At 48.4% G+C, this 22,886-nt stretch overlaps 9 protein-coding genes across 9 annotated transcripts; 5 read left to right on the forward strand and 4 right to left on the reverse strand.

Annotated features, from left to right (window-relative positions):
* Window positions 1-203: 203 nt before the first annotated feature.
* Window positions 204-1,140, reverse strand: N7520_010692 (bZIP transcription factor; the record flags this gene model as incomplete). The annotated part of the gene is made up of 3 exons (XM_057144625.1): window positions 204-344; window positions 406-917; window positions 978-1,140. 3 exons carry the CDS (start codon window positions 1,138-1,140, stop codon window positions 204-206), a joined length of 816 nt encoding a protein of 271 aa, XP_056990379.1.
* Window positions 1,141-3,964: 2,824 nt separating this feature from the next.
* On the reverse strand, window positions 3,965-5,840 carry N7520_010693 (sugar porter family MFS transporter; the record flags this gene model as incomplete). The annotated part of the gene is made up of 5 exons (XM_057144626.1): window positions 3,965-4,321; window positions 4,379-4,485; window positions 4,538-4,879; window positions 4,908-5,411; window positions 5,477-5,840. The coding sequence occupies 5 exons, from the start codon at window positions 5,838-5,840 to the stop codon at window positions 3,965-3,967; spliced, it is 1,674 nt and encodes a 557-aa protein (XP_056990380.1).
* An 873-nt stretch (window positions 5,841-6,713) lies between these two features.
* On the reverse strand, window positions 6,714-8,113 carry N7520_010694 (branched-chain amino acid aminotransferase, cytosolic; the record flags this gene model as incomplete). Its single annotated transcript, XM_057144627.1, has 4 exons — window positions 6,714-6,726; window positions 6,782-7,480; window positions 7,531-7,828; window positions 7,885-8,113. 4 exons carry the CDS (start codon window positions 8,111-8,113, stop codon window positions 6,714-6,716), a joined length of 1,239 nt encoding a protein of 412 aa, XP_056990381.1.
* A 635-nt stretch (window positions 8,114-8,748) lies between these two features.
* On the forward strand, window positions 8,749-11,472 carry N7520_010695 (putative protein kinase Scy1; the record flags this gene model as incomplete). The annotated part of the gene is made up of 2 exons (XM_057144628.1): window positions 8,749-10,189; window positions 10,241-11,472. 2 exons carry the CDS (start codon window positions 8,749-8,751, stop codon window positions 11,470-11,472), a joined length of 2,673 nt encoding a protein of 890 aa, XP_056990382.1.
* A 364-nt stretch (window positions 11,473-11,836) lies between these two features.
* On the forward strand, window positions 11,837-14,208 carry N7520_010696 (dipeptidyl-peptidase III; the record flags this gene model as incomplete). The annotated part of the gene is made up of 3 exons (XM_057144629.1): window positions 11,837-12,099; window positions 12,163-13,042; window positions 13,093-14,208. The coding sequence occupies 3 exons, from the start codon at window positions 11,837-11,839 to the stop codon at window positions 14,206-14,208; spliced, it is 2,259 nt and encodes a 752-aa protein (XP_056990383.1).
* Window positions 14,209-14,694: 486 nt separating this feature from the next.
* On the forward strand, window positions 14,695-16,250 carry N7520_010697 (putative general stress response protein Whi2; the record flags this gene model as incomplete). Its single annotated transcript, XM_057144630.1, has 6 exons — window positions 14,695-15,151; window positions 15,215-15,251; window positions 15,305-15,440; window positions 15,498-15,847; window positions 15,906-16,170; window positions 16,230-16,250. Coding segments are annotated over 6 exons (1,266 nt in total), but the record flags the coding sequence as incomplete, so codon positions are not given.
* A 680-nt stretch (window positions 16,251-16,930) lies between these two features.
* Window positions 16,931-19,070, forward strand: N7520_010698 (putative RSC complex subunit Sfh1; the record flags this gene model as incomplete). Its single annotated transcript, XM_057144631.1, has 4 exons — window positions 16,931-17,271; window positions 17,588-18,766; window positions 18,824-18,908; window positions 18,966-19,070. 4 exons carry the CDS (start codon window positions 16,931-16,933, stop codon window positions 19,068-19,070), a joined length of 1,710 nt encoding a protein of 569 aa, XP_056990385.1.
* Window positions 19,071-19,730: 660 nt separating this feature from the next.
* sec13 (GTPase-activating protein SEC13) lies at window positions 19,731-21,016 on the forward strand (the record flags this gene model as incomplete). Its single annotated transcript, XM_057144632.1, has 6 exons — window positions 19,731-19,733; window positions 19,793-19,837; window positions 19,936-20,051; window positions 20,120-20,150; window positions 20,212-20,651; window positions 20,692-21,016. 6 exons carry the CDS (start codon window positions 19,731-19,733, stop codon window positions 21,014-21,016), a joined length of 960 nt encoding a protein of 319 aa, XP_056990386.1.
* A 187-nt stretch (window positions 21,017-21,203) lies between these two features.
* Window positions 21,204-22,734, reverse strand: N7520_010700 (uncharacterized protein; the record flags this gene model as incomplete). The annotated part of the gene is made up of 5 exons (XM_057144633.1): window positions 21,204-21,596; window positions 21,655-21,749; window positions 21,808-22,108; window positions 22,179-22,610; window positions 22,666-22,734. 5 exons carry the CDS (start codon window positions 22,732-22,734, stop codon window positions 21,204-21,206), a joined length of 1,290 nt encoding a protein of 429 aa, XP_056990387.1.
* Window positions 22,735-22,886: the final 152 nt, after the last annotated feature.

Here is a 22,886-nt window from a genome sequence, read left to right on the forward strand (position 1 = left end):
TCGCTCATGTGCCAATGAAATAAATCAACCCAAAAAATCAAAGTCATTCGTTAGAACAGGATTCCTGAGACAAAAAGTGGAGAATTTCCAGAACCAGTAAATAAATCGTCATTAAAACATTCCGACATGATCAAAAAAGAGGACCCAATATTACGGCAGTACCCGTAAAAGCATAGGCCTCCACAGATAACAACCGCCCTTTTCTAAGGCCGCAGGTCATATTCGTACAGCCCCACGGAACGGGGAGAACAGGGAGGCGATTGCGGTGTCAAGGGAAAGAAAATTGACGCCTCGGGGGAGGTCGACACCGCGCGCCGGTCATATCCGTATGAAAGTGAAGGCATCTGCAAACATCATCGAGATATTAGCTTCAGCGGCGAGAATCCATCATCGAGCAAAATGTACCGAAAGTCCCGGTTCCGGATGTGAGGGCTGTGGGCATAGTTCGATGCCAGCCATCGATGCATAGCTCATGCTGAATGGGCTCATGATGTCCTCGTCGTAAGGCTTGCGAGGTGCTCCCATGGCTGCCGTCGGCACCATGGGGACCGCGTCACTGTATTCTGGGAATGACAGATGGTTGTATGAGGGGATAGTCTGGTAGACGGGAATTTGTCCGTAAGTCTGTCGGTAGGCGTCGTACTGGGTCATCGGGGGGTAGGAGAAGGCTGGAGGAGGGGAGGCGGAGAGTTGACGAGTACATTGCTGGCCGAACATGGTACGCTCTTCGTTGTTGTAGAACTCATACGGGGCTGGTCGTTCTCCCTGGGAGTGTTGCTTCACTTCTCCGGATTTGGAGGCTCGCTTTGAGCGAGTCTTGGTAGGAGCCTTGGGTGGCTCCGCATGAGATTGTTCTGGGGAGGCGGAAGAGGCAGCTCGTCGCTCTAGATCCTCCAGTCGGCGCTTCAACTTCTTGCCTGTGTTGTGTTAGTTCCAGTCCTACTGTATTCTCTAACAAACTACTCCGTGGCACTCACGATAGTTTCGTTGCGCGATTCGATTCTGAATGCGACGACGCTCTGCGAGATCGGAGATCTTGGTCCAGTCTTCGTTGGGGTTCGCGTTAGGACTGAAAGCACTACTATTGCTGTGACTTGAGGAACGAGAACCCGAGCGGGCATCATAAGTAGAGCGTTGCATGATTATAGATGGAGATGAAGTTTTGAAGTAAAGGTTAGATCCACATGGCAACCGTCATGAAAGGAGGGGCTACAGATTGATTATATAGGGAAGGGAAAATGGGGCTCCTAAACAGAAAAAGGAAATTGATTTTTAATTCATTTTTAATTGATTTTAATTGATTTAATTGATTATTGTTTACATACAATGCTAAGCCCCAATCCGTTGCGATAACCCTGCAGTCCGTGCCCGCATTAGACTCTCTTGCCATGTGTATTTGGGGCCCGTAGATCGTTTATTCTTTTAATTTTTTTTTCTATTTAATCCATTTAATCTATTTAGTATCATAAACACGGTATTTCACATGGACCGACAGGGATCATTCCGGAACTTCTCAGCCTCGACCCGGTCAAAATAATCTAGACCACGTTTTTCTTCTTCTTCCCGCCCCCATAGTGTGGACCTTCAACCTAGAGTGTATTTATCCGATTACCCCAAATGAGTCGAAATGGTATTATATGGGCCCTAAAATTCTTCAATATCCAGGCCAGTCCCGGACACGATATCCTACGGTAGGGATGAAACGGGGAAATGCGTTGTTCAGAGGGGGTTACACTAACATTCTTGCGTCTTTTTTTTTTTTTCCTTCTTCTTTTTTATATCTACTATCACGTGGAGTGTAGGGGGCCACGTTTTAGAATGCTTTATGATTTATAATTGTACCATTTGCCATTTACAAGGTGACTTCATCTTGGCAAACTAGGGATAAAGATCTCACCCGTAAATCGTTGATCAAACCCTCTGTTCATCCGCAGCCCGAGAGTGGCCCCTCCGTGGGGATAATAATACAGAAAATTATAAAGTATAAAATAGATTAATGAAAACTTTTTTACAAATCATAAATTATAAATCATAAATCATGACTACAAGGGATGCATACTCTAGCGTTAGGGGGCGGAATACCGACAGAATGGAACGCATTAAATCCGTAATCGCTTAACAATTCCCGTGAGGGATAGAGAATTGGACGGTTCGTATGGTCTTGAGTTGCCCTAAATCCCTCGTGTTTTCCTCTTGGAATATCTCAATCCCAGCCAACGTAACTCTTTATATATTTATATATTTTAATGTTGTAATTTTCGAATGTCTGAATGGATTAATATTTCAATCTTTAATATTTTATCTTTTTATTCTTTTTTTTTTGGCTAGGATACCAAATCAATAATGACCGGGGTTTGAAAGTAATCTGCAGCTGAACGGCACATTTTCCAAAGTGCTGACCCAGCCCTTGGGGCCAGCGGGGTCAATGCTAATTGTTGTCAAACAATAAGGTGCGTCGTTTCCGCCCCCATTATCCCGTGGCAATATAGAGTTATAGGGCTGAAACGTGAAAGTATATGAACCCTGAGACAGTGACAGCGGAAAGGAGGCTGTGCTAGACTTCTCGACTTCACCGCTCCTAATCCACCTTCGCGGCTCGAACGTCAAGCCTTGCACATCAACCCCGGGGATCATCATCCCTCTGACAACAGGGATTATAACCAGTCAGAGTTCATTCTGGCCCCCGGATGCTTGAGTGGGATTGCAGTTCGGTCCTTCTAGTCCCCGCCTAGAAAAAAAGTTCCTGGCGGTGTGCATGACATGCAGACACGAAGTCTGCAGAGAGTTTTTTCCACAGTTTTTCCGGTTTTCCCTTTGCTTTCTGGTGTGACATCTTATCATCAATCTCCTAATCTGAATTTCAGTTCGAAACTCCGGAGATACGATGGAAATACAAACGGCTACGGCAATCTCCGATCCTATGACGCCGGTTGCCCCAGACCCTTCAAAGTTACACGGAAGAATGTGAAATAGACCGAGTACGAACCCGATTCGGGAAAAGCTCCTGACTTGCCCAATTGAGCTTCAGGGCCCTTCACCAATCGTCTTGCGCGTTGGACAAGGCGTCCAGTGTTGACGGCTTCATGTTGTTCCACATCAAGACTCATCTCCGAAAACGCTTTTTTTGGATACCATGCGAGATGAACATAGTTTAACAGCCCTATTCATGACCCTTAGAATGCTTTTAAATTCAACGACTAAGTTTCTTTCCTACGCGTTATGGTCTACCGAGTTAGGTGGTACCGGCTGAGAGTTTCCCCTTGGACCTGCCTTTTTCACTGTCGAGGCATTTAATTCGAATCGAATCAACCCTATCCATTACGCTGCTTTAGAAAAATGTAGCCCCCTCCCCTCAAGTGTCACTCTGCAGGTGTACAGACTCAGTTTGAAACTTGGACTTGGTGGAAAGTTTCGCTGGTTTTTATTTTTGGCTCCACGTGGCCCACACGTGCTGCAGCTCGCCTACACTGTCTATCCTGGGGGAACAGCGTCATCATCCGTGTTACCTCGTTATACCCCGATGGCTGACTCAAGGGGTACTAAGTTTATCTTTGCTTTTCTAGCTCGGACTCGATACTTTTCACCGGCATCGGTTAATTTCTGTCAGAACTGTGTTTGTGCAAGGCTACCTTACTAAGGGGATGTGCATGGATTTGACCTGATTTAGCCTTACGCCATGCGTTAGTAGATTTAGGATCCTCGTATTACAATCTATCTTAAAATAGGCCTACTGGAGGGGATTGTGTTCCAAATTGACGACTACCATCTGGCCTCTTAAAGTAATGGCAAGTTAGTGCCCAACACCTGGAGGAAAGATAACCCAATATTATATTGTACCTTCAACCTACTCAAGGTATATTTGAAGGGGATCCAAAATTATTCAGAATATTCTCCTGGCTTGCAATCCGTGATACTGCAAGGAAAACCAGAACAGATCATCAAGCTCCTGAATGCAGATTCAGATTCACCTCTTGAATTCGACGTGCTCGAGTCCTCTACCTTGCTTTATGTCGGGTTCAACGTCACCCATAGTCTCGGCCAGGCCAGCCCTCTTCTTAGCTTTAGCCTCATTAACAGCCAATCGTGCCCTAGGAACGACGTTCCATTGAATGGCCTTGTGGTAGAACTTTTGCTTCGACTCAACCTCCTGGTCCCGATGCTCGTCTGGCAAGAAAAGAAGATCGACGGATTCTAGGTTAAGATAAGACGTCTCGGGGTAGAAGCAGTAGACGATAATCGCTGCGACGAGATTAAACAATGCGAAAATGATATAGGTCTTATAACCAATGTTTTCGAGGGCTGGTGGTGTGATCTCCACGACCTATAGTTCATTGGTTAATTCGAATTTTCCCTGATGAATCTGGCCATGGGAACGTACGATGAAATTTCCCAAAAAATCGGCTGCAGCTGCTAGCGCGGCTCCTTTGGATCGGATTTTTAGTGGGAGAATCTCAGCTGGGTATACCCAGACTGTGGCCATCCAGCCTATAACGCAGTGTATTAGAATTGGATATAGTAAGAGAGTAATGGGTCCCACCCCATGTGAAGCAAGCTTCGAATGCAAACACGAAGAATACTGCTGCGATCCCAGATTGCTCGGTGCCGATGGCGACAGTGATAGCCTCGCAGATCAAGACAACGCACATTCCTATTGCCATGCTGATAAGCAGACGTCTTCTTCCAACTGCGTCAATCATGTACCACTGGTATTTGTTAGCTTGGTACTTAATTTGGACTCTGAATTTCGATCGTACCGTGAGTAAAGAGGCCAAGATGTACCACAATTGAAGAAAGCAGCCCACAAACAACGCCCGTTCCTGAGACATCCCCAGGCTCTCTTTAAATAGCGTTGGTGCATAGTAGCTAACAATGTTGATACCTGGGCAAGATATGTCAATAAAATAGACTGACAACGGTATAAGTGGCTTCACCCGAAGTCTGTTGCATGAACTGGATTCCGAGGGCCAGGAAAAACCGCTTGTTTGTACCGCAACCCCCGTCTGTGAACAAGGATTTCCAAGAAGTTTCCTCTTCTGCTTCAATATTGATAGCCGTCATGATATCTGTCTTTTCATTCTGAACAACTGGGTCGTCCTCTGACTTATTACGTAACTTTGCAAGGACCGTGATGCCTTGCTCTGGGGAAGACTCGTGAAGCATGAGCCAACGCGGGGTGTCCGGCAGAAAAGGTGTAACAATCAGCACATAGATGGCGAAGACAGCTTGAAACGCCAATGGAAACCGCCACTGAATTTGACCAGGTTGGAAATAAAACGCATAGTTGATCCAATACGCCAACATCAAGCCAAACAGCATTGTTGTCAGCTGACAAGATAGATGCCATCCTCGTTGACTGGGTAGACATATCTCGCTTTGGTAGACAGGTGCAACAGACGTTAAGAAGCCAATACCTATGAAGTGTATTAGTATCGGAAAGAAGGGGTACAAGTACATAAAGGTATTTCGTTATACATACCTAGGCCAGTAATGATTCTCCCTACCATCATTTGCACTCTCTCCATGCAGCCACCCATCAGTGCAGAACCAATGACAATTAGAGCGGCGCCAATCATTAATCCACCCTTCCGGCCAAGACGCTCGACAGTCAATGCAGCTAAGATTGCTCCAAATACTGCTCCAACATCATATAGAGCAGTGATGGTGCCAGTCATGACTGTACTGGGATTCCCCATTTCTGACAGCCAGTAATCGGAAATGACCACCCCCGACATGACACCTTGATCATATCCAAATAACAAGAATGATGAGGAGCATACCGAGGTGATGGCTGCCACCAACGGCGCTCCTTTCAGGTTGCGTAGACCTGTTTTGTCGAACATATTGAGAAATCAATTACAGAAGCAGATTCTATTCAACCAAAAGCAGAACGGGACCGAGCATTTATACCCATTCCCCCTTAACCCGGCCGTGTCTATGAGGCATTTGGTCCGAGACCGAAATGCGTGGGGGGTTTCATCTGGGGAATGTGGGGATTTCAACTCATCACCTGTTGATCTCGTTTTCCTTTCTAACAAAAGGGTATGCGCATCCTCTCTGAAGTCAAGTTGAGTGGAGCCCGAGGGGATCGTATCACTTTATTTCCTTTTCAAGATTTCCCCGCGCGTGTCGATCAAAGCTTCATGCTAAATTGCTTGTCTTCGGGTAATAACCGGACTTGCCTACCCCCACGGACAGACGTCAGGAAGATTTTGAGGAGAGATTGACCGGCATGCAGCAGTATTTAGTAATCAGACTTGATGGGTAAGTTCCGTGAGATTTGAAGCAGGTTTTCTGGAACAATATAAATTCTTGCACCCAGTGGACAGCTGCAAGGACAATGTCGGAATTGGTCCGAGATCATGGCATTGCATCATCCGGCTTATATAGACTAGCAATATGGAATTAGGGCAGAGGTGTTAACGCAAGACCTGTTTGAACAGATAGCTTTATCCATTAGGTACTTGTAATTTTTGATTGGAAATAGCTCTGCATATGTAATGCCTTAATCGAGGATGATTTGCTCTCTTTAGATAACCGAAAAACAAAAACGATGCCCGGCCCAAGACATCTTACTTCAACATGTAGACTTGAAGAATATAAACAACCTCCAGCTTTTGGAAAGAATCAATGCTGTGAAACGTATGCCAAAATGAACATAAGACAGGATTAACGGGACCAATGAACCCCAGGTCGAGTCAACACTTGTCGCTCATTTAAACAACGTAACTGGAAATTTATTAGCATCCATATATCTTAGTCTCCTCCAAAGTGATTGACTTACCTCCACTCGTGCGGTTCGTCTCCATGCTGAATGGACTCAATCCAGTTCTTCATCTGGAGAGCAATCTCACCGGCCTCCTCATCCTTCTTCAAGCCACAATCCACCAGCTTGCCACGGTAGCTAATGCTCCGCACGGGGCTCACAATGGCTGCAGTGCCAGCACCGAAGACCTCAATCATACGGCCTTCCTCGGCAGCCTCCGCGACATCAGACATGCGGATCTTGCGCTCCGAAATGGTCCAGCCATTGGGCTCCAGTCTCTCGCGAGCGAGTGCGAGGACGGAATCTCTTGTCACACCCTCAAGGATAGTGCCATCGAGAGGCGCAGTAATCAGCTCCTTCTGGCCGGTCTCCTTGTTCTTCAAAGCGATGAAGAGGTTCATTGTGCCGACCTCGGTCACGTATTCCTCTTCACCGAAGAGCCACAGATTCTGTTGGAAACCGCGGGAAGCTGCCTCGAGCTGGGGCAGAATACAAGGAGCGTAGTTGGCACCGAGCTTCTTGTCACCGACACCGCCGGGCCATGCGCGGACAGCGTAATCGGTGGCCTCCAGCGAGATGGCCTTAAAACCGGTCGGGTAGTATGGTCCGACGGGGCTAGCAATAACGAAAAGGAGGGCCGATCCGGGAGGACCAACGCCCAGGGTCTTTTGGGTGCCGATCATGGTGGGTCGGAGGTACAAAGAGTAACCACGGGCACTGCAACAGGTCAGATAAATCATCCAGTATTGATACGGGACTTCACTGACTCAGGAATAAATCGATCTTCCAGCTTGACAAACTCTCCAATGAGCTTGATCAGCTCATCGCCGTCAAATGTCGGAAGGGCAATACGCGCGGAGGACTTGTTCAGACGCTCCATGTTCTTGTTCGGGCGGAACAAGCGGGTACCCCCAGTCTTATCCTTGTATGCCTTCATTCCCTCGAAACACTCAAAGGCGTAGTGGAACACACAGGTGGAGGGATCCAAGCTGAGGTTCTGGTAAGGAACAATGCGGGGGGTGTGCCAGCCATCGGTAGCCGTCCACTCAATCGAGATCATGTGGTCTAGAATATATCCGAATTAGACGTTGTCGGCGCGGCGGGACAATTGAAAACCTTACCGGTGAAGGTCTTGCCAAAAATGAGATCCTCATTAGGAGTGAGCTGCTTGGGAGTCTGTGTCTTGGTCAAGCTCAGCTTGGAGGCATCCAAGGCGGCCAATTGTGCGGCGGATGCGGTAGCACTGAAATTCCTCCATAGCCGGTTGGATGCAGTCTGCGAGGGCAGGATCCGAGGCATTGCCAGGCCTGAAAAGGCCGTTCGGCGTGTCAATTGCTGAAGGGACTTCATGGCAAGATATAATGGGATCAAAGGGAAGATTGTGAAAAGATCAAGATGGCCCGAGGGGGTTTAATCGATTATATGACTGCACGCAACAATCTTTCGGAGCTCAGGGCAAACTCCGGATTGTACCAACCAGAGGCTGGAAGAGACTCACCGCCCAGTCTGATGAGTCAAAACGGATCCGATCTCGCCAATCATCGTGTTGGAATTGTATAAAGGGACCCGCCGACTTCGGATGTAGCTGGGGCGCCATATGATCTGTGGTTGGGTGGGAGCTCGGCTGATAGAGAGATATTGTTATTCTTTCTCTTGTATCTACTGATGTTCCGATGCAAAGCGCGGGGGTGAAGTCACATGATTCCATGGAGCTTTATTTTTCACGTGATCATTGCGATAGGAACAACTGTTGGATGTTATCATTTGACTTTGGCTTCCAGATTGAAATTGGCCCGACAGCCTGATTCACCTGGATTAGAAAGACGGGTCTATAAACCGAGCCTGGCTTGTCGTCCCTGCGCCAAAAAAAAAAAAGAGAATTAAAGGCGCTCAATTGTTTCATCCAAGTCATGCCTATCATCACCCTGAACGCGTGAAACAAATGCCCGTCAGATATCCCACTTACTCAAACAGTGACGTCCAATATGTTTACTTCAGCGTTGAAGTCGTTCAACTCCAACATCTCCGCCAATTATCAGATTGCGCCTCACCCCACAGTCTACTCGGGCCCCTGGAAAATTCACGATGCCAAAAAGAAGTCCACAGGGACGGCCGCCTCGGTATTCATCTTTGATCGCAAGTCCCTCGAGCCGCGATCTGGGGGGTTTGGGTCCCGTTCAGGGGGCTCCTCCAAAAAGCTACAAGAAGATGTTATCGAGAGGCTCAAGCGCGAGGCCGGCAATCTTGCCCGTCTGCGACACCCGTCCATACTCCAAGTGCTAGAACCCGTGGAAGAAACTCGTGGTGGAGGTCTCATGTTTGCAACGGAGCCTCTCATCGCATCGCTTTCGGGGCTGCTACTCGAGAAGGGCGAACAGGAGAGTGCGCTCGGCGCCGGTTCACGCTCTAGCCGCTATGTGGTGGAAGAGGCCGATGGGAGTCGGAGACGACGAGATTTAGAGATTGATGAGCTGGAGATTCAAAAGGGATTACTGCAGGTTGCAAAGGGTCTGGAGTTCCTCCATGAATCTGCAGGTCTGGTTCATGGCAACCTGAACCCAGATGCTATCTTCATCAATGCCAAATCAGACTGGAAAATCTCCGGTCTGGGCTTCGCAGGACCACCAGATTCCTCAGAGACAAAATCATCTCTCCCTCTTTTGGCCGTCTCGGAGGTTCTCTACCAAGATCCAAGGCTTCCCGCTTCGGTGCAGCTGAACATGGACTTCACGTCTCCGGATTTTGCCCTGGACTCCAATGTGTCATCATCCGCCGATCTGTTCTCGCTGGGTCTAATCATCATTGCTTTGTATAATTCACCCCATGTCTCACCGATCCAGGCACATGCCAATTTGTCAACCTACAAGAAGCTTTTGGGCTCCTCATCAACCACCCCATCACAAGGCAACAATTTCCTTTGTTCAAATGCTATTCCTCCGGGTGTCCTATCCCATGTCTTGCCCAGATTGATCACTCGAAGACCCGCCCAGCGCATGAACGCAAGAGAGTTTCAGCAGTCTCCATATTTCGATAATGTTCTGGTATCCACGATTCGGTTCCTGGAATCGCTACCGACGAAAAATGCGAGCGAGAAGTCACAATTCTTGCGTGGGCTTCAACGAGTCCTGCCTGATTTTCCTGTTTCGGTTTTGGAAAGAAAGGTGCTGGGGGTATTGTTGGATGAGATGAAGGATCGCGACCTCCTTCCCCTTATTCTACACAACGTCTTCGGAATACTTCAACGGATTCCCAATGGACGCCGCGTCTTTCCTGAAAAGATTATTCCTTGCTTAAAGGAAGTGTTTGGGACAATTCCAGCAAAGACAGCACAAGAACGCGATTCCAAGAAAGATGCAGGTCTGATGGTTGTGTTGGACAACATGAAACTCGTCGCAGAGAACTGCTCGGGCCTGGAGTTCAAAGAAGGTAAGTCATTCCTTGTCCTACAATGACTGCGGAGCTAATCACCTATATTAGATATTTTGCCTTTGATCCGGCTGGGGCTTGACTCACCTACCCATTCCGTGGTAGATGCTTCTATCAAAAGTCTACCTGTTTTTCTTCCCGTTCTTGACTTCAGTACCGTGAAGAATGAGGTCTTTCCTCCAATTGCCAGTACATTCAGTCGTACCAGTAGCCTTGCCATCAAGGTTCGCGCTTTGGAGGCATTCGCCGTGCTCTGCGGAGGATCTGTCGGTAACTCTAGTCTTGAAGACGATCTTTCTGGAGCAGTGCAAGCGAACAAAACTGTCAAATCATCCATTCTGGACAAATACACCATCCAAGAGAAACTTGTCCCATCTCTCAAGGCAATCAAGACAAAAGAACCCTCGGTGATGGTAGCAGCATTGAAAGTATTTCGTGAAGTTGGCAAGATTGCAGACACCGACTTCCTTGCTGTCGAGATCCTTCCTGTTCTTTGGAGCTTTAGTCTTGGCCCTCTTCTTAACCTTCAACAGTTTAATGAATTCATGGCTTTGATCAAATCGCTGTCTACCAAGATTGAGAAAGAACAGACGAGGAAGCTACAAGAACTCTCGTCAAGTGGTGGATCAACTGGATTCCAGAACGGAACCAGCGGTTTCTCCCAGTCAGCGACGGATCTCTCTTCATCAGACACTGATAATTCAAGGAATAACTTTGAGCGTCTTGTGCTTGGAAAGAGCACGACTGCTTCGGTCAGCAATGAAATAGATATGTGGGGTGGCAGTGAACCCGCATCCGCCTCCAAACAGACCTCGTCGCCTGTGTTTTCGTGGTCAACGAATAATGGATCAGCACTGAAGCCAGCGAGCCCATCAAGTCAGCTTGGCTTCCGCTCCATCACCCCAGACCAAAACCTCAGTTCTTTCCCATCTCTCGCGCCCGCAAGACAACCATCACCTGCAGCGGCGGCTTTCCCCACCATGCAACCTATGCAGCCCATGCAACCATCATCACCAACTTGGGGCACTCGAGCTCACGGAGGAAATCCAAATTCATCATTGGCTTCGCTTGCCGGTATGACTGCTAGTACACCAATACCTCAACAGGCGCCCAATTACTCGGCCTTTTCGATCCCGCCTCCACCAGGGATGAACTCAAATAATACCATAAAATCTCCGTTGGGCATAAATACAACTCCGGCAGCGTTCTCGCAGCCCCAGACTCAGTATCAACCGCCACCAGCACAGAAGCAAGGGTTGGATAAATATGAAAGCTTGATATGAAAGCACTCATATGCTTTATCTACGATACTTCCACTGGCTGATGTCATACAGGAAGTGTACGAGTAACCAGGTCCGCGATGGCCAAGTGAACTACATTACCATGTAATTGGAGTTTATGAACCTTTCGTCGCAGTTGAAACCCAAGGAGGTTTATTGTTAAGTTATTTGATGGACCATGACATATATATACCTTGATTACAATTGATTTTGGAAGTGGATACATTACTTCTTATGCCCACAGTATCCATGGATAAGCATCCTTAGTGGAAGGTTTGAGTGGATGCGAAAGGTGGAGACTACATCCATGATTGGTACACTTTCTTTTCCAACATGTCATTAGCTACCTTGACCTTTGCATCCCCATATGTACTTGCTGCGTGGATTTGCGCCGCGTTTATCGCTTAGCCGGAGCTCCGGTTTACCTCCGTTACCCCTCCATTGCTCTCACCGATTATTGGTGTTCCCCAAACACTTCTCTTCCTCACCTCAAGCGCCCGCCATGGATAACAACGTCAAGCAGCACTATCTGGCTGACTCGCCTCCCTCGGTGGTCAGACTGGAAATCAAGTCACACTTCGATTCCCTCCAGGATGAATCCCTCAGAAGATATGCCCACTATATGAGCCGGTATGCCCCACCCGGATTATATGAAGCGCGGAATTGAACTAACGTCGGAGTACCATTTCACAGAGCGGCATTTCAAGGAACTCGTGTCACGTTGCGTCAGGTCTCCCCAGAATCCGAACCCATCTACGATTTCATCATCTCCCTCCATCAGGCTTGCAATGGCGACTGGAACAGCTTGGCCCAGAAGACCGAAGTTAGCAATGAACATCTCCGTTTCTTCCTCGAATATGCCGCTCAGTTCTTGGGTAACTGCGGTAACTACAAAGGCTTTGGTGACTCCAAGTTCATTCCCCGCCTGCCCCTCTCTGCCCTAGAGGCGCTAGCATCCATCACACCTGAAACAAAGGCAGCTTTCCAGAAAGCGAACACCACCGGAGGGGGTATCTACGAGACTAGTGAGCAGTCGATGATGCACCTTGGTTACCCCACAAGTGGACACATGACCACATATTATCCTGATTCGCCTACTATCTCCAAGGATGAGATTACCACCATTGGAAACCTGATGGAAAAGAAGGGCCTGGCATTGGAGAACACAAGAATTCGCAAGACGACATCGGGTGACTTTGAGCTCTTAATTGCATCAGGGATTTCCAATCCCCCGGCAAGAGATCGCGATCTCGGAGATATGGATACCTTTGAGCTGGGCGGAAGCTTGGAAGGGAAAACAGTGCGCCTTGTCTTTGGGGATTACCTGGAGGAAATGGCCAAAATTTCCCACTCAATCAAGCAGGCAGAGCGCAACGCGGCGAATGATAACCAGAAGCGCATGTTAGAGTCTTACGCTCGCACATTCGGTACCGGATCTATTGAGGCGTTCAAAGAGAGCCAGCGCATCTGGGTGAAGGATCAAAAGCCTGTTTTGGAGACAAACCTTGGCTTCGTGGAGACTTATCGTGACCCCCATGGAGTGCGAGGAGAATGGGAAGGCTTAATTGCTTTGGTAAGGTTGGCAATTTTCTTGCTGTTCACGTATCTTGCTGACGCGGTTAGGTTAACATGGAACGAACCCGGGCATTCGGTGCACTGGTAGACAGTGCCGAGAGTATGATTCCCAAATTGCCCTGGGGTGAAGACTTCGAGAAGGATAAGTTCCTCAGCCCTGATTTTACCTCCCTCGAGGTTCTCAGCTTTGCGGGTTCGGGGATTCCTGCTGGAATTAATCTGCCCAACTACGATGATATCCGCCAGAACCTGGGTTTTAAGAATGTGTCCCTAGGCAATGTTCTGAGTGCGAAAGCACCCAACGAGCCCATTCCTTTCATTGCCGAGACAGATCTGGAGGTTTACCGCCGGTGCCGTGATCCTGCCTTTGAAGTTCAGGTTGGTATCCATGAGTTGCTCGGCCACGGAACTGGCAAACTGTTGCAGGAGACTGCCCCTGGTGAATACAACTTTGATATCTCCAGCCCTCCAATCAGCCCTGTGACAAAAAAGCCCGTTGCAAGCTGGTACAAGCCCGGGCAAACATGGAGCTCGGTGTTCGGGGCCATTGCTGGATCATATGAAGAATGCCGTGCTGAGTGCGTGGCAATGGTGCTGGGATGTGATTTTGAAATCCTGAAGATCTTTGGATTTGGGGACGGCACTGAAGATATCAACAACGAAGCTGGTGACGTCCTCTTCGCCGCCTACCTGCAAATGGCTCGTGCCGGTCTGGTTGCATTGGAATTCTGGGACCCTAAGACTCAAAAGTGGGGACAGGCTCATATGCAAGCTCGTTACAGCATTCTCCGCACTTTCCTCAGTGCGGGTGATGACTTTGTCAAATTGTCATACACCAAAAATGATCTCTCGGATCTGGAGATTCATCTGGATCGGTCTAAGATTCTAACCCACGGACGGCCTGTTGTGGAGAAATACTTGCAGAAACTCCATGTTTACAAGAGTACAGCGGATGTTCAAGCAGGTAAGGCTCTATATGACGAGATCACAGCTGTGGACAGCTGGTGGGGAACACAGGTGCGTGAGGTTGTTATGAAAAATAAGGTTCCTCGGAAGGTCTTTGTTCAAGCCAACACTATCCTGGAGGGAGATAAGGTGACACTGAAGGAGTACGAGCCTACTCTAGAGGGAGTCATTCAGAGCTATGTGGACCGTAAGGTCTAGATCTGATGCTGCTAGTTACACCGTAAACAAATATCTCCCAGCCCAATTTTAAAATATTGAGAAATATTAAGTTATTTAGAATCCAATCACCAACCATTGCAGTAGCTTTCTCAAGTTTAGATACATAAAGCTGCACAGCTACATACAGTGGCGTTGAAATGATCAATGCGGGCGACTTACCGCCAGGCTTGAGCGACTAAGCGCCCTCCTAATCTTCCTTTCTCAACTCCCCCCCCCCCCCCCATCGCCCAAACAACAACTGATTCACCAACTTAGTTGCCATTGGAATGAATTTGATCGTTTAATCGCTCACTCATAGATAAATAACAACTGGAATTCTCGGTGGATCCCTCCACCATCCCGCCTCCTGATCGACATACAAACAGACCCTTTGGGGTTGTAAGTCTGGAACCCATCAGATCAACCGTCGGCATTGAGTCCTGATTCCTCTGTAGTAGCAACGTGTCGCAAGAAATACGCCCAGGGCGTTCATTAACCACGGCGCCAGCAAGTCCTCGTACCGACTCCCTTCCGGTTGACGACTATTACAGCGCACCCCCGCCGCACTCCCATCCCGAAGCATCTGCTAGTTCTCCTGTTAGCCCTCCACCCTTCTCCTCACTCGACTTTGCCTTCAACACCAATCAGCCGAAGGCCGCCGATTCGGGACCTGCATCTCTCCCAGCCTTTGCGCCGCCCGTTGAGGACCCTATCGATCCAGCTCCTTCATCGTCAGTTGTCGCAGACACCAAAGCTAGCTTCTCCGATCCCAAGGGAGACGGACCTGGGAAAAACTCCGACGACGGGGAACCGCCGCCGCCATACACCGAAGGCTACAGCCCACTTGAATCATTCACCTACGTGATGGCCGCAGCTGGAGGTGCTTCGAGCATCATTACCCAGGTTCAGCAGACTGGGGGACCGCCGATTAACACACTGGGGGGTACGAGTGTGACGCGATAGACTGGGCAAATTTATACTGTGCTAACATCTTCTGCACATATAGATATCGGTGGAGATGAGCATATTACTCTCGACCTCCGGTAAGAGCTACCTTTCCCCAGAACATTTGGTCGTGATGCTGACAGCGATTAAGGGGCACTCGATTTACACTATCCCGCGATGAATTGTTGACCCTGCCGGAGTTTGTACTACTCTCTTTATTCCCTAATGGTCTCCTTCCTGATGGACATATGGGCGGTTTTCACGAAGGCGACATTTACCCAGTTGATGTAAGTAGCAGTTCGCGCATGTTTTACTGATAAGACGCCCGACCTGACATATTTCAGTATGATCCCGCCTCACTTCAGTACATGCTGGATTTCTTTCGCTCTGTTGCTCAATCTATTCCGGCCTCGCTGCATTCGGAATCGACATCCCCTGAACTGGAAGTGCCGGATGTAATGCAAAACTCCGCGCGTGACATGCTCCAGGATCGTGCTGGGATCATTGTCCTCCGTGAGGATCTTGACTTTTACGTGATCCCACCGCGATCAGACATCGGACACGAGGAGATGCTTGAAGTTAAGCGGGCCGCTGGCCGGGCGCTCTTGAAACAGGATGGCATTTTCTCTGGCTTGCGCAAAAGCGAAGAGCTCGGCTCTACTGAGCAACATCTGATCGAAATGTTGACTGCCGGGTAAGTTTATACCATTCTTTGCCTTTTTGTCCGCTTTTCGTCTCATTTTCTCAAATAGTGGATTTGATCGCGACGATCGATGGGGTCATCGAGCTCCGGAACCCAACAAGGCCGTCATTTGCAGCCTTGCATTGGCAAAGCTCCGGACTGACATCCGGGGGGACATGTCGAATAACAATGCCGTCGGAATGGCCCAGAAGCTCCTACTTTTCTGGAGAAAACCCGCTCGACGATGCTGGTGGGAAGGTGTTGATCTGGATGATGTTGAAGGCGTTGAAGGGCAAGTCAAGGTGTGGATTCGACGGGTCTGGACTCTGGAAATGGTAAGAATGGAACTAAATCCCTTGATTATTTGATTCTTGCAACTAACATTTTCCTGCAGAGTGTCATTGGGCTTCGTTGATAATTCTGAATTCGTTCTGTCTGCATCTGTACCTATACCCAGATCACCCTAGCTTCCCATGTTGATCTTCGTTATCTCTGTTACTCTGTGGTTTCTATCTTGAATTATTTCTTGTTTATTTACACATGTCTAATGGCCCACTGTGCCATTTTGTCTTTTCTTCTCCTTGACAGGACGGGCGTACTTTTGCAATTTGGCGTCTTTTTACACCCTTGATTGTTCTCTATAGTTGGACATGCCCTAAAACACAACCCTCTTTCAATGTGCCAGTGGACCAACAAACGGATTGATCCCTCTTTAATATTCCAGTATCATTCTATTTGCCATAATTGCAAAGGAGCTCGCGACTAAGGTTGATAGTTACTGCATGTAGTTTATGCCTTTATAATTAGGCGCTTCGTAATCACGTGATAGTGGAATGGGCTTTGCTGGATCGGGAAAACGCGACAGCGCAAAAGCATCCCGTTCCACTGGCTTCAATTTCATCATTTTCCAACCCATTTTTGGCTATTTAAGATCTTTTTGAGATCATACAATAGCTTCCACTGATTTGTGCTTCTAATATCTAGTTGATCCATCGGTTGTGATCAATCTTCGTTGGCGCCCATTGACTGACGCGAAATCTTGCGGCTCGAAATCCCTCGCGAAGGGGCATGTATTTGTCGAACTAGATCGCCAACATGTCCCCTCTTAGAGGATATATCACGACATATCCTCCGCGAGTTCGGCAGTATGGAAATGCGCTCCTCACACCCGTCTACCCTGTGCAAACTGGCCCAACTCCTCGAACAACTAAGCGCGGCACCACTGCCATTAATTACGCTGAAGATGGGTTTGATGATGACGATTTTGATGAAAGTGATGGACCACGGCGACCTACTGGATTGAGAAGCCTGCGTCGTGAGGAATCGGCTGCTGGTCTTATGTCAGTGCCAGAAAAGCTAGGCAAGGAAGCACATGCGCCAGTGGAAGTCCAGGGTGTGTTCCGCGAATGGATGATCAAACGAATGCTCAGGCCGGCGTAAGTATCTCTACTCTCGATGTTTACTCCTCCTTTATCTGGCTCTCTTCTTGACTACATACGGCTACACCTTTGTAACCTTCCTTTTGATCTTCTGTTCACCACTCCTTCCTTTAATGCGTACTTCCCTCTCTGCAAATATGCATACCTACAGTCTTCCGTCTCTCCTCAATTCTTCAGACAATGAATATCTGTGGAGAAGATCTTCAGTCGGATTGATGGCGGGCAAATCGCCCGAGAAAGAATTGCCAGACCCCATTTTGCCATGGACCCGAAAAACCAAACATCCTGCTAATCTCAATTTGCCCGCCGTTAGATGTGCCGAGCAACTTCAGATCCAAGCACAGCTGCCTATGACACTGATTCCTATCCGAATTGATGTGGAAGTTGTTGGACACCAACCTCTCGAACCCTTCCCCCTCCCGCGCGGCGTTATGGATCCCAGCATCAACCCAACACTTCCTGCTTACCGCAGGCCGGACCATCTTCCGCCGTTCAGGATCAAGGATACTTTTCTTTGGAATCTTCATGAAGCATTGGCTACGCCAGAAGAGTTTGCCATTGGCTTCGTGCGCGATCTAGATCTTCCCAACCCTCAAGCAACGACAATGACCATCAGCAACCAGATCAGACAGCAATTGGAAGAGTACGCCGGTGTTGCATTGCATCCTTTATTCCAAAGCTCCCATATTCCTGCACCAACTGGGCCTCCACAGACTGAGACCTCGCGAGATGCATCCATGACTCCGGCTGCCACAAATGGCGCAACTCCGGATAACCGTCCTAATGGAGCAATAATCACTGCTACTAAAGAGGCACTCGTCAATGACAGCGTTCTCAACCCAGATGACGCTTACCGGTGCCTGATAAATCTCAATATCAATCTTCAAAACAAGCTCTACACCGACCGATTTGAGTGGTCACTACTCCACCCTCCAGGCATGGCTGAACACTTTGCGAAAACCACCTGTGCCGATCTCGGTCTGAACGGTGAATGGGTCAGTGCCATTTCGCATGGCATTTACGAAGCGGTGTTGAAGCTGAAGAAAGAGGTTTGTGAAAGCGGTGGCCTTGTCAGTGGGATCAATGGTTATGGAAATGAGATCGATAACCAGGCCGCAAATGGTGTTGAAGCTGGCTGGCGATATGATCCTGAGACCCTGGGCGAAGAATGGGAGCCCAAGGTGGAAACCTTGTCTAAGGATGAAATTGAGAGACGAGAAGGAGACCGGGAACGGCAAATTCGGCGTCTGCGGCGAGAAACTGCCCGATTTTCTTCCACAACAGGTATCACCCCAGATGCTTCTCGACAGAGCAGTGGATACTTTGATCTCGACAGTGAAACACCTCTTGGCAGGGGAGAGCGAAACAAGCGCAAGCGTCGATTCCGCAGTATCAGTCCGTTGGGCAGGGGAGGCACTCCTGGTGGCCGCGGCACTCCTGACACAGGCTCAGGAGCTGGTTATGGTGGAGGTGGTGGTACCCTTTCTGAATGGTACGGAACCCTTGGACCTTGTTCGTTAAAATGAATACTGACATATCAATTTTCTAGGGAACGGCAAAGCTGGCGCTGCAGCAATTGTATGGTTTGGGGCGCAGCTGTTTGGGCCGTGCGAGATGGTCCAGATGGTCCACGGGTAAGTTGACCTCGATGATGATAGGTTTCTTGCTGTATCTGACTGGTTTCTATTTAGTCTCTCTGCCATAACTGCGGCTTCCTTTATGAGCGAGACAAACTCACACCCCAATGGTCGAAAGACCTCCACCGTCACGATATCCCCGTCGGCCGTTTTGGCTAGACTTTTTGTTGTCATTTTCTTCCAGCATAATCTCAATGTATCACCTGGCCCGCTGATCTTTTACTCCCAAACTATCTATTAACCCCTTTCCGACAACCAATCCCCTCACTCCACATTTGCCCTTTCTTCTTTTCTTTTCGTCTTACGGTTATACAACAAGACAGTCAGGTTCGGGTACATTGCAGCATGACTTGCTTCAAAAAAAAAAGATCAATGGACATACATGAGATAATCCTGGTGGTTTCAGTCTCGACGACTTAGGTTTCTATCTTGCTATCAATCGAGGATTTTTTCTTGTTCAGGTGAATTCTATGCAATGTAATCAATTCTCTGGACTTTTTTTAGGGACTGGGTTGGATTCTTTTGTTTATTTCTGTTTTCTTTCCCTCGGCTCCATGCTGTTGGATCATGGGTGGGCGTGGGGATGGAGCTTACTCTTATTTAATGTACGAATATGAATGGACTATTTCTCATTTATCATCTTTTTCCATATATAATATATAAGATCTCTCCAAACCTAGAAAGCGTGGGGAGTCAACGTGACCTGCTGAGTCAGTGCTCAGATAAGAGATAAGCCGGAGGTTGTTGTGGCCTTGAACCCGCAAGCTCTCGCATTAGGTCCTCCATCTGTTAATAAATCCTCTAGCAACCTTCGACACAATGGTAAGCTCCATGTGAATCAACTCGTATTTACCTCTGCATGCTAATATCTTGTGATCTAGGCGGCCGCCCAGGTAATCACGAATTCCGGGCATGAAGACATGATTGTATGTACCGTGTCCACCGGACGGGGCCAATTGCCCGCCTTGCAGCTCCAACTTGGCAGATAGAGATGATCTGGCTGACCACGGGGTTTCAATTGTAGCACGATGCCGGTCTGGACTACTATGGCCGTAGATTGGCGACTTGCTCGTCTGATAAAACGATAAAGATCTTCGAGATTGAGGGGGAATCGCACCGCTTGGTCGAAACTCTTAAGGGGTGAGCCTGTTCTGGAATTGTGAAATACACAACAAGCACAGCCACTAACCTGACTTTGATATAACCAGCCATGAAGGCGCGGTCTGGTGTGTTGCTTGGGTGAGTAGAAATACAATCCAACGTTGTTTTGCGCCATTCAACTGACTCTGTCTACATCCAGGCACACCCCAAATTCGGCACAATCCTGGCCTCCTCATCATACGATGGAAAGGTCTTGATCTGGCGAGAGCAGCCCCAGAATGCGACCTCTCCCGCTGGTGGAAGCACATGGACCAAGGTCTTCGATTTCTCCCTCCACACCGCTTCTGTGAATATGGTATCTTGGGCTCCTCATGAGAGTGGCTGTCTCCTTGCCTGTGCTTCTTCTGATGGCCAGGCAAGTGTTCTCGAATTCCGCGACAACAACTGGACCCACCAGACTTTCCATGCTCACGGCATGGGTGTTAACTCCATCAGCTGGGCTCCCGCAGCTTTTGCTGGCAGCTTGATCAGCGCCAACCCAGGACCGGGCCAACAGAGACGATTTGTGACTGGAGGAAGCGATAACCTGGTTAAGATTTGGGACTACAAGTACATCTCCTTCCCGCCACTTCTGGTCAAGTGTGTGAATACGTTGATCTATGCTAACCTACGCTATCAGCCCTGAATCCAAATCCTACAACCCCATTCAAACCTTGGAGGGCCACTCAGACTGGGTCCGTGATGTGGCCTGGTCACCAAGCATTTTGTCTAAGTCCTACATCGCCTCAGCTTCGCAAGATAAGACCGTTCGCATCTGGACCTCGGACGTTTCCAGCCCTGGTCAGTGGACCAGCCAAACCCTTGAATTCGACACCGTACTGTGGCGTGTCAGCTGGAGCCTCAGCGGCAACATCCTGGCAGTTAGTGGCGGTGACAACAAGGTCAGCTTGTGGAAGGAGAACCTCAAGGGCCAGTGGGAGAAAGTCAAGGACATTGAAGAGTAGCTAATTTTCCTCTCAAATCATTTATTCCCTCCGTCACAAAAATTGTGCCGAAATTTGCTTACTCTTTTTTGGTATAAACTTTCGATGTACGTAGACATCCATGCCAGCGCGAAACGCCATGCAACCCCTTCAGGAGGGAAAATCAAATGCGCGCTACGTATATGCAGTTTGTACGGATGTCCAGCTTTCACACATCCCAGAAAATAAACGGACCTCGACCACTGATATTTTTCATATCCATCCACCACCCCAGCATAATCCTTCCCCCAGGGATGACAACAGCCTCATACCCGTGAACCCATCGAGACAACGCCAAGAGCCCGGTTATTTGTTCGTGACATTCTAGCTTCTCATAGATGACAAAGCAAATGCGAGACCAACCAGGGAACCCGCCGTAGTGAGTCTCAATTGGCTCCATAAACCCAAACATGGGGTTGGCTGCACCAATGCTTGCGCCAAGCGTATTCTGGTGGCCAGCAAAGTAAAAGCGCTTGATACCAGGGCCTTCGAGTCGAGGGATGAGCACATCGAATTCCGAAGGCCAGTAGCCTTCGTCTGACTGTGATTCAATCTCCAGCGACTAAATGCATTAGATCTTGAATTCCCAATTTCCCGGGTACATAAATCAAAAATCTTACCAGAATATCAACCTGATCCCAGTGTGTATCGAGGTCAGCACAGGTCTGCCGACGTTGCAGTTCTTCGAGTGTACTGGGGATAGGGTGAAGGCAAGCTGTAACGGAAAGATTGTTAGACCACAGATGAGGCAGAGGTTGATGTCAGAGACTCACAATAGTAGCCGATCCAGGAGTGACTCAGGTGTGTGGACTTGGATCCGTCCATCTTTCGGCCCTTGGGCTTGAGGTCATCGGCCAGGTTCGAGAACGAGTTGTAAAATGTCCCTTCTGCGGAGCTCAGGAGGTGTCTCGTCCAAAAATTGCGCATCTGCAAAAGCCCGGTGAGGTTCAAATTCTCATGTCCAATGAAGGGTCCATTGGGCTCGATAGTGTAGGAATATACAACGTCGATATTGTAATCGGTTCGATAGCCAGCGGGAGAGACTGTTGAGTCCAGAGAAAGGGCAGTCAGGCACTAGACAAATATGATCAGAATTATAGATGTCTCTTTCTTCTGGGTCATCTCATTCCAGAGTATTACTAACCAGTTGGATGGCGCAAAAATGTTCCGAGTATTTTCTTCTCTTTACTTTGGGTCGGCTCAGAAATCGCGAGCATCGAATTGCCTCACGAATTCGTTCATAGGTCTTCGACATAGTTCCTATCTGCAAAGGAAGACTCAATACCTCATACAGCATGGTTTGTATGACTTGGAGCCATAGATCCTGCTGTGCAAAGTTATTTTGCTGGAAGTCGATCTCTTGGCGAAGCACGATTGAACGAGTCTGATATTCCATCAACAACTCGTATGAAGTTCGTTCCTTGGGTACATCGTATTTTTGCACGAAGCGAGTTCGCCAGAATTCAGCGTTGGGGCCTTCTCGACCCAAGATTCTAGTCTTGGTTTCTTTGCACGCCAGGGCAAATCGAACGACATCACAGTCATGAGGCAGAAGGCTTGCGATGATCTGAAGGATCTGAGAAAACCATTTATTAGTCCGTATTTCTATTCACTTTCAAGGGCTTGCTTACCTCATTTGGGAGATCAAGTAGAGGACTTCTCATTTTTTGACTGACTGCCAGCTCAGTTCCGTTTTTCATGGTTGCTCGAAGGATCGTATATACTTGAGGTTGATCAGTTGGGGCGTATACAGTGCTGAGAGATGATGAATGCGTATGAGCCAGGCCTAGTCCATGGACCTGCCAGAGATTTTTTTGGTGTAGCATGATGGAATGAGAGAGCTGTCGAATGT

The sequence above is a fragment of the Penicillium odoratum genome (genome assembly GCF_028828045.1).
Source record: "Penicillium odoratum strain IBT 22623 chromosome Unknown utg000008l_segment0_segment0, whole genome shotgun sequence".
NCBI classification, from domain to species: domain Eukaryota; kingdom Fungi; phylum Ascomycota; class Eurotiomycetes; order Eurotiales; family Aspergillaceae; genus Penicillium; species Penicillium odoratum.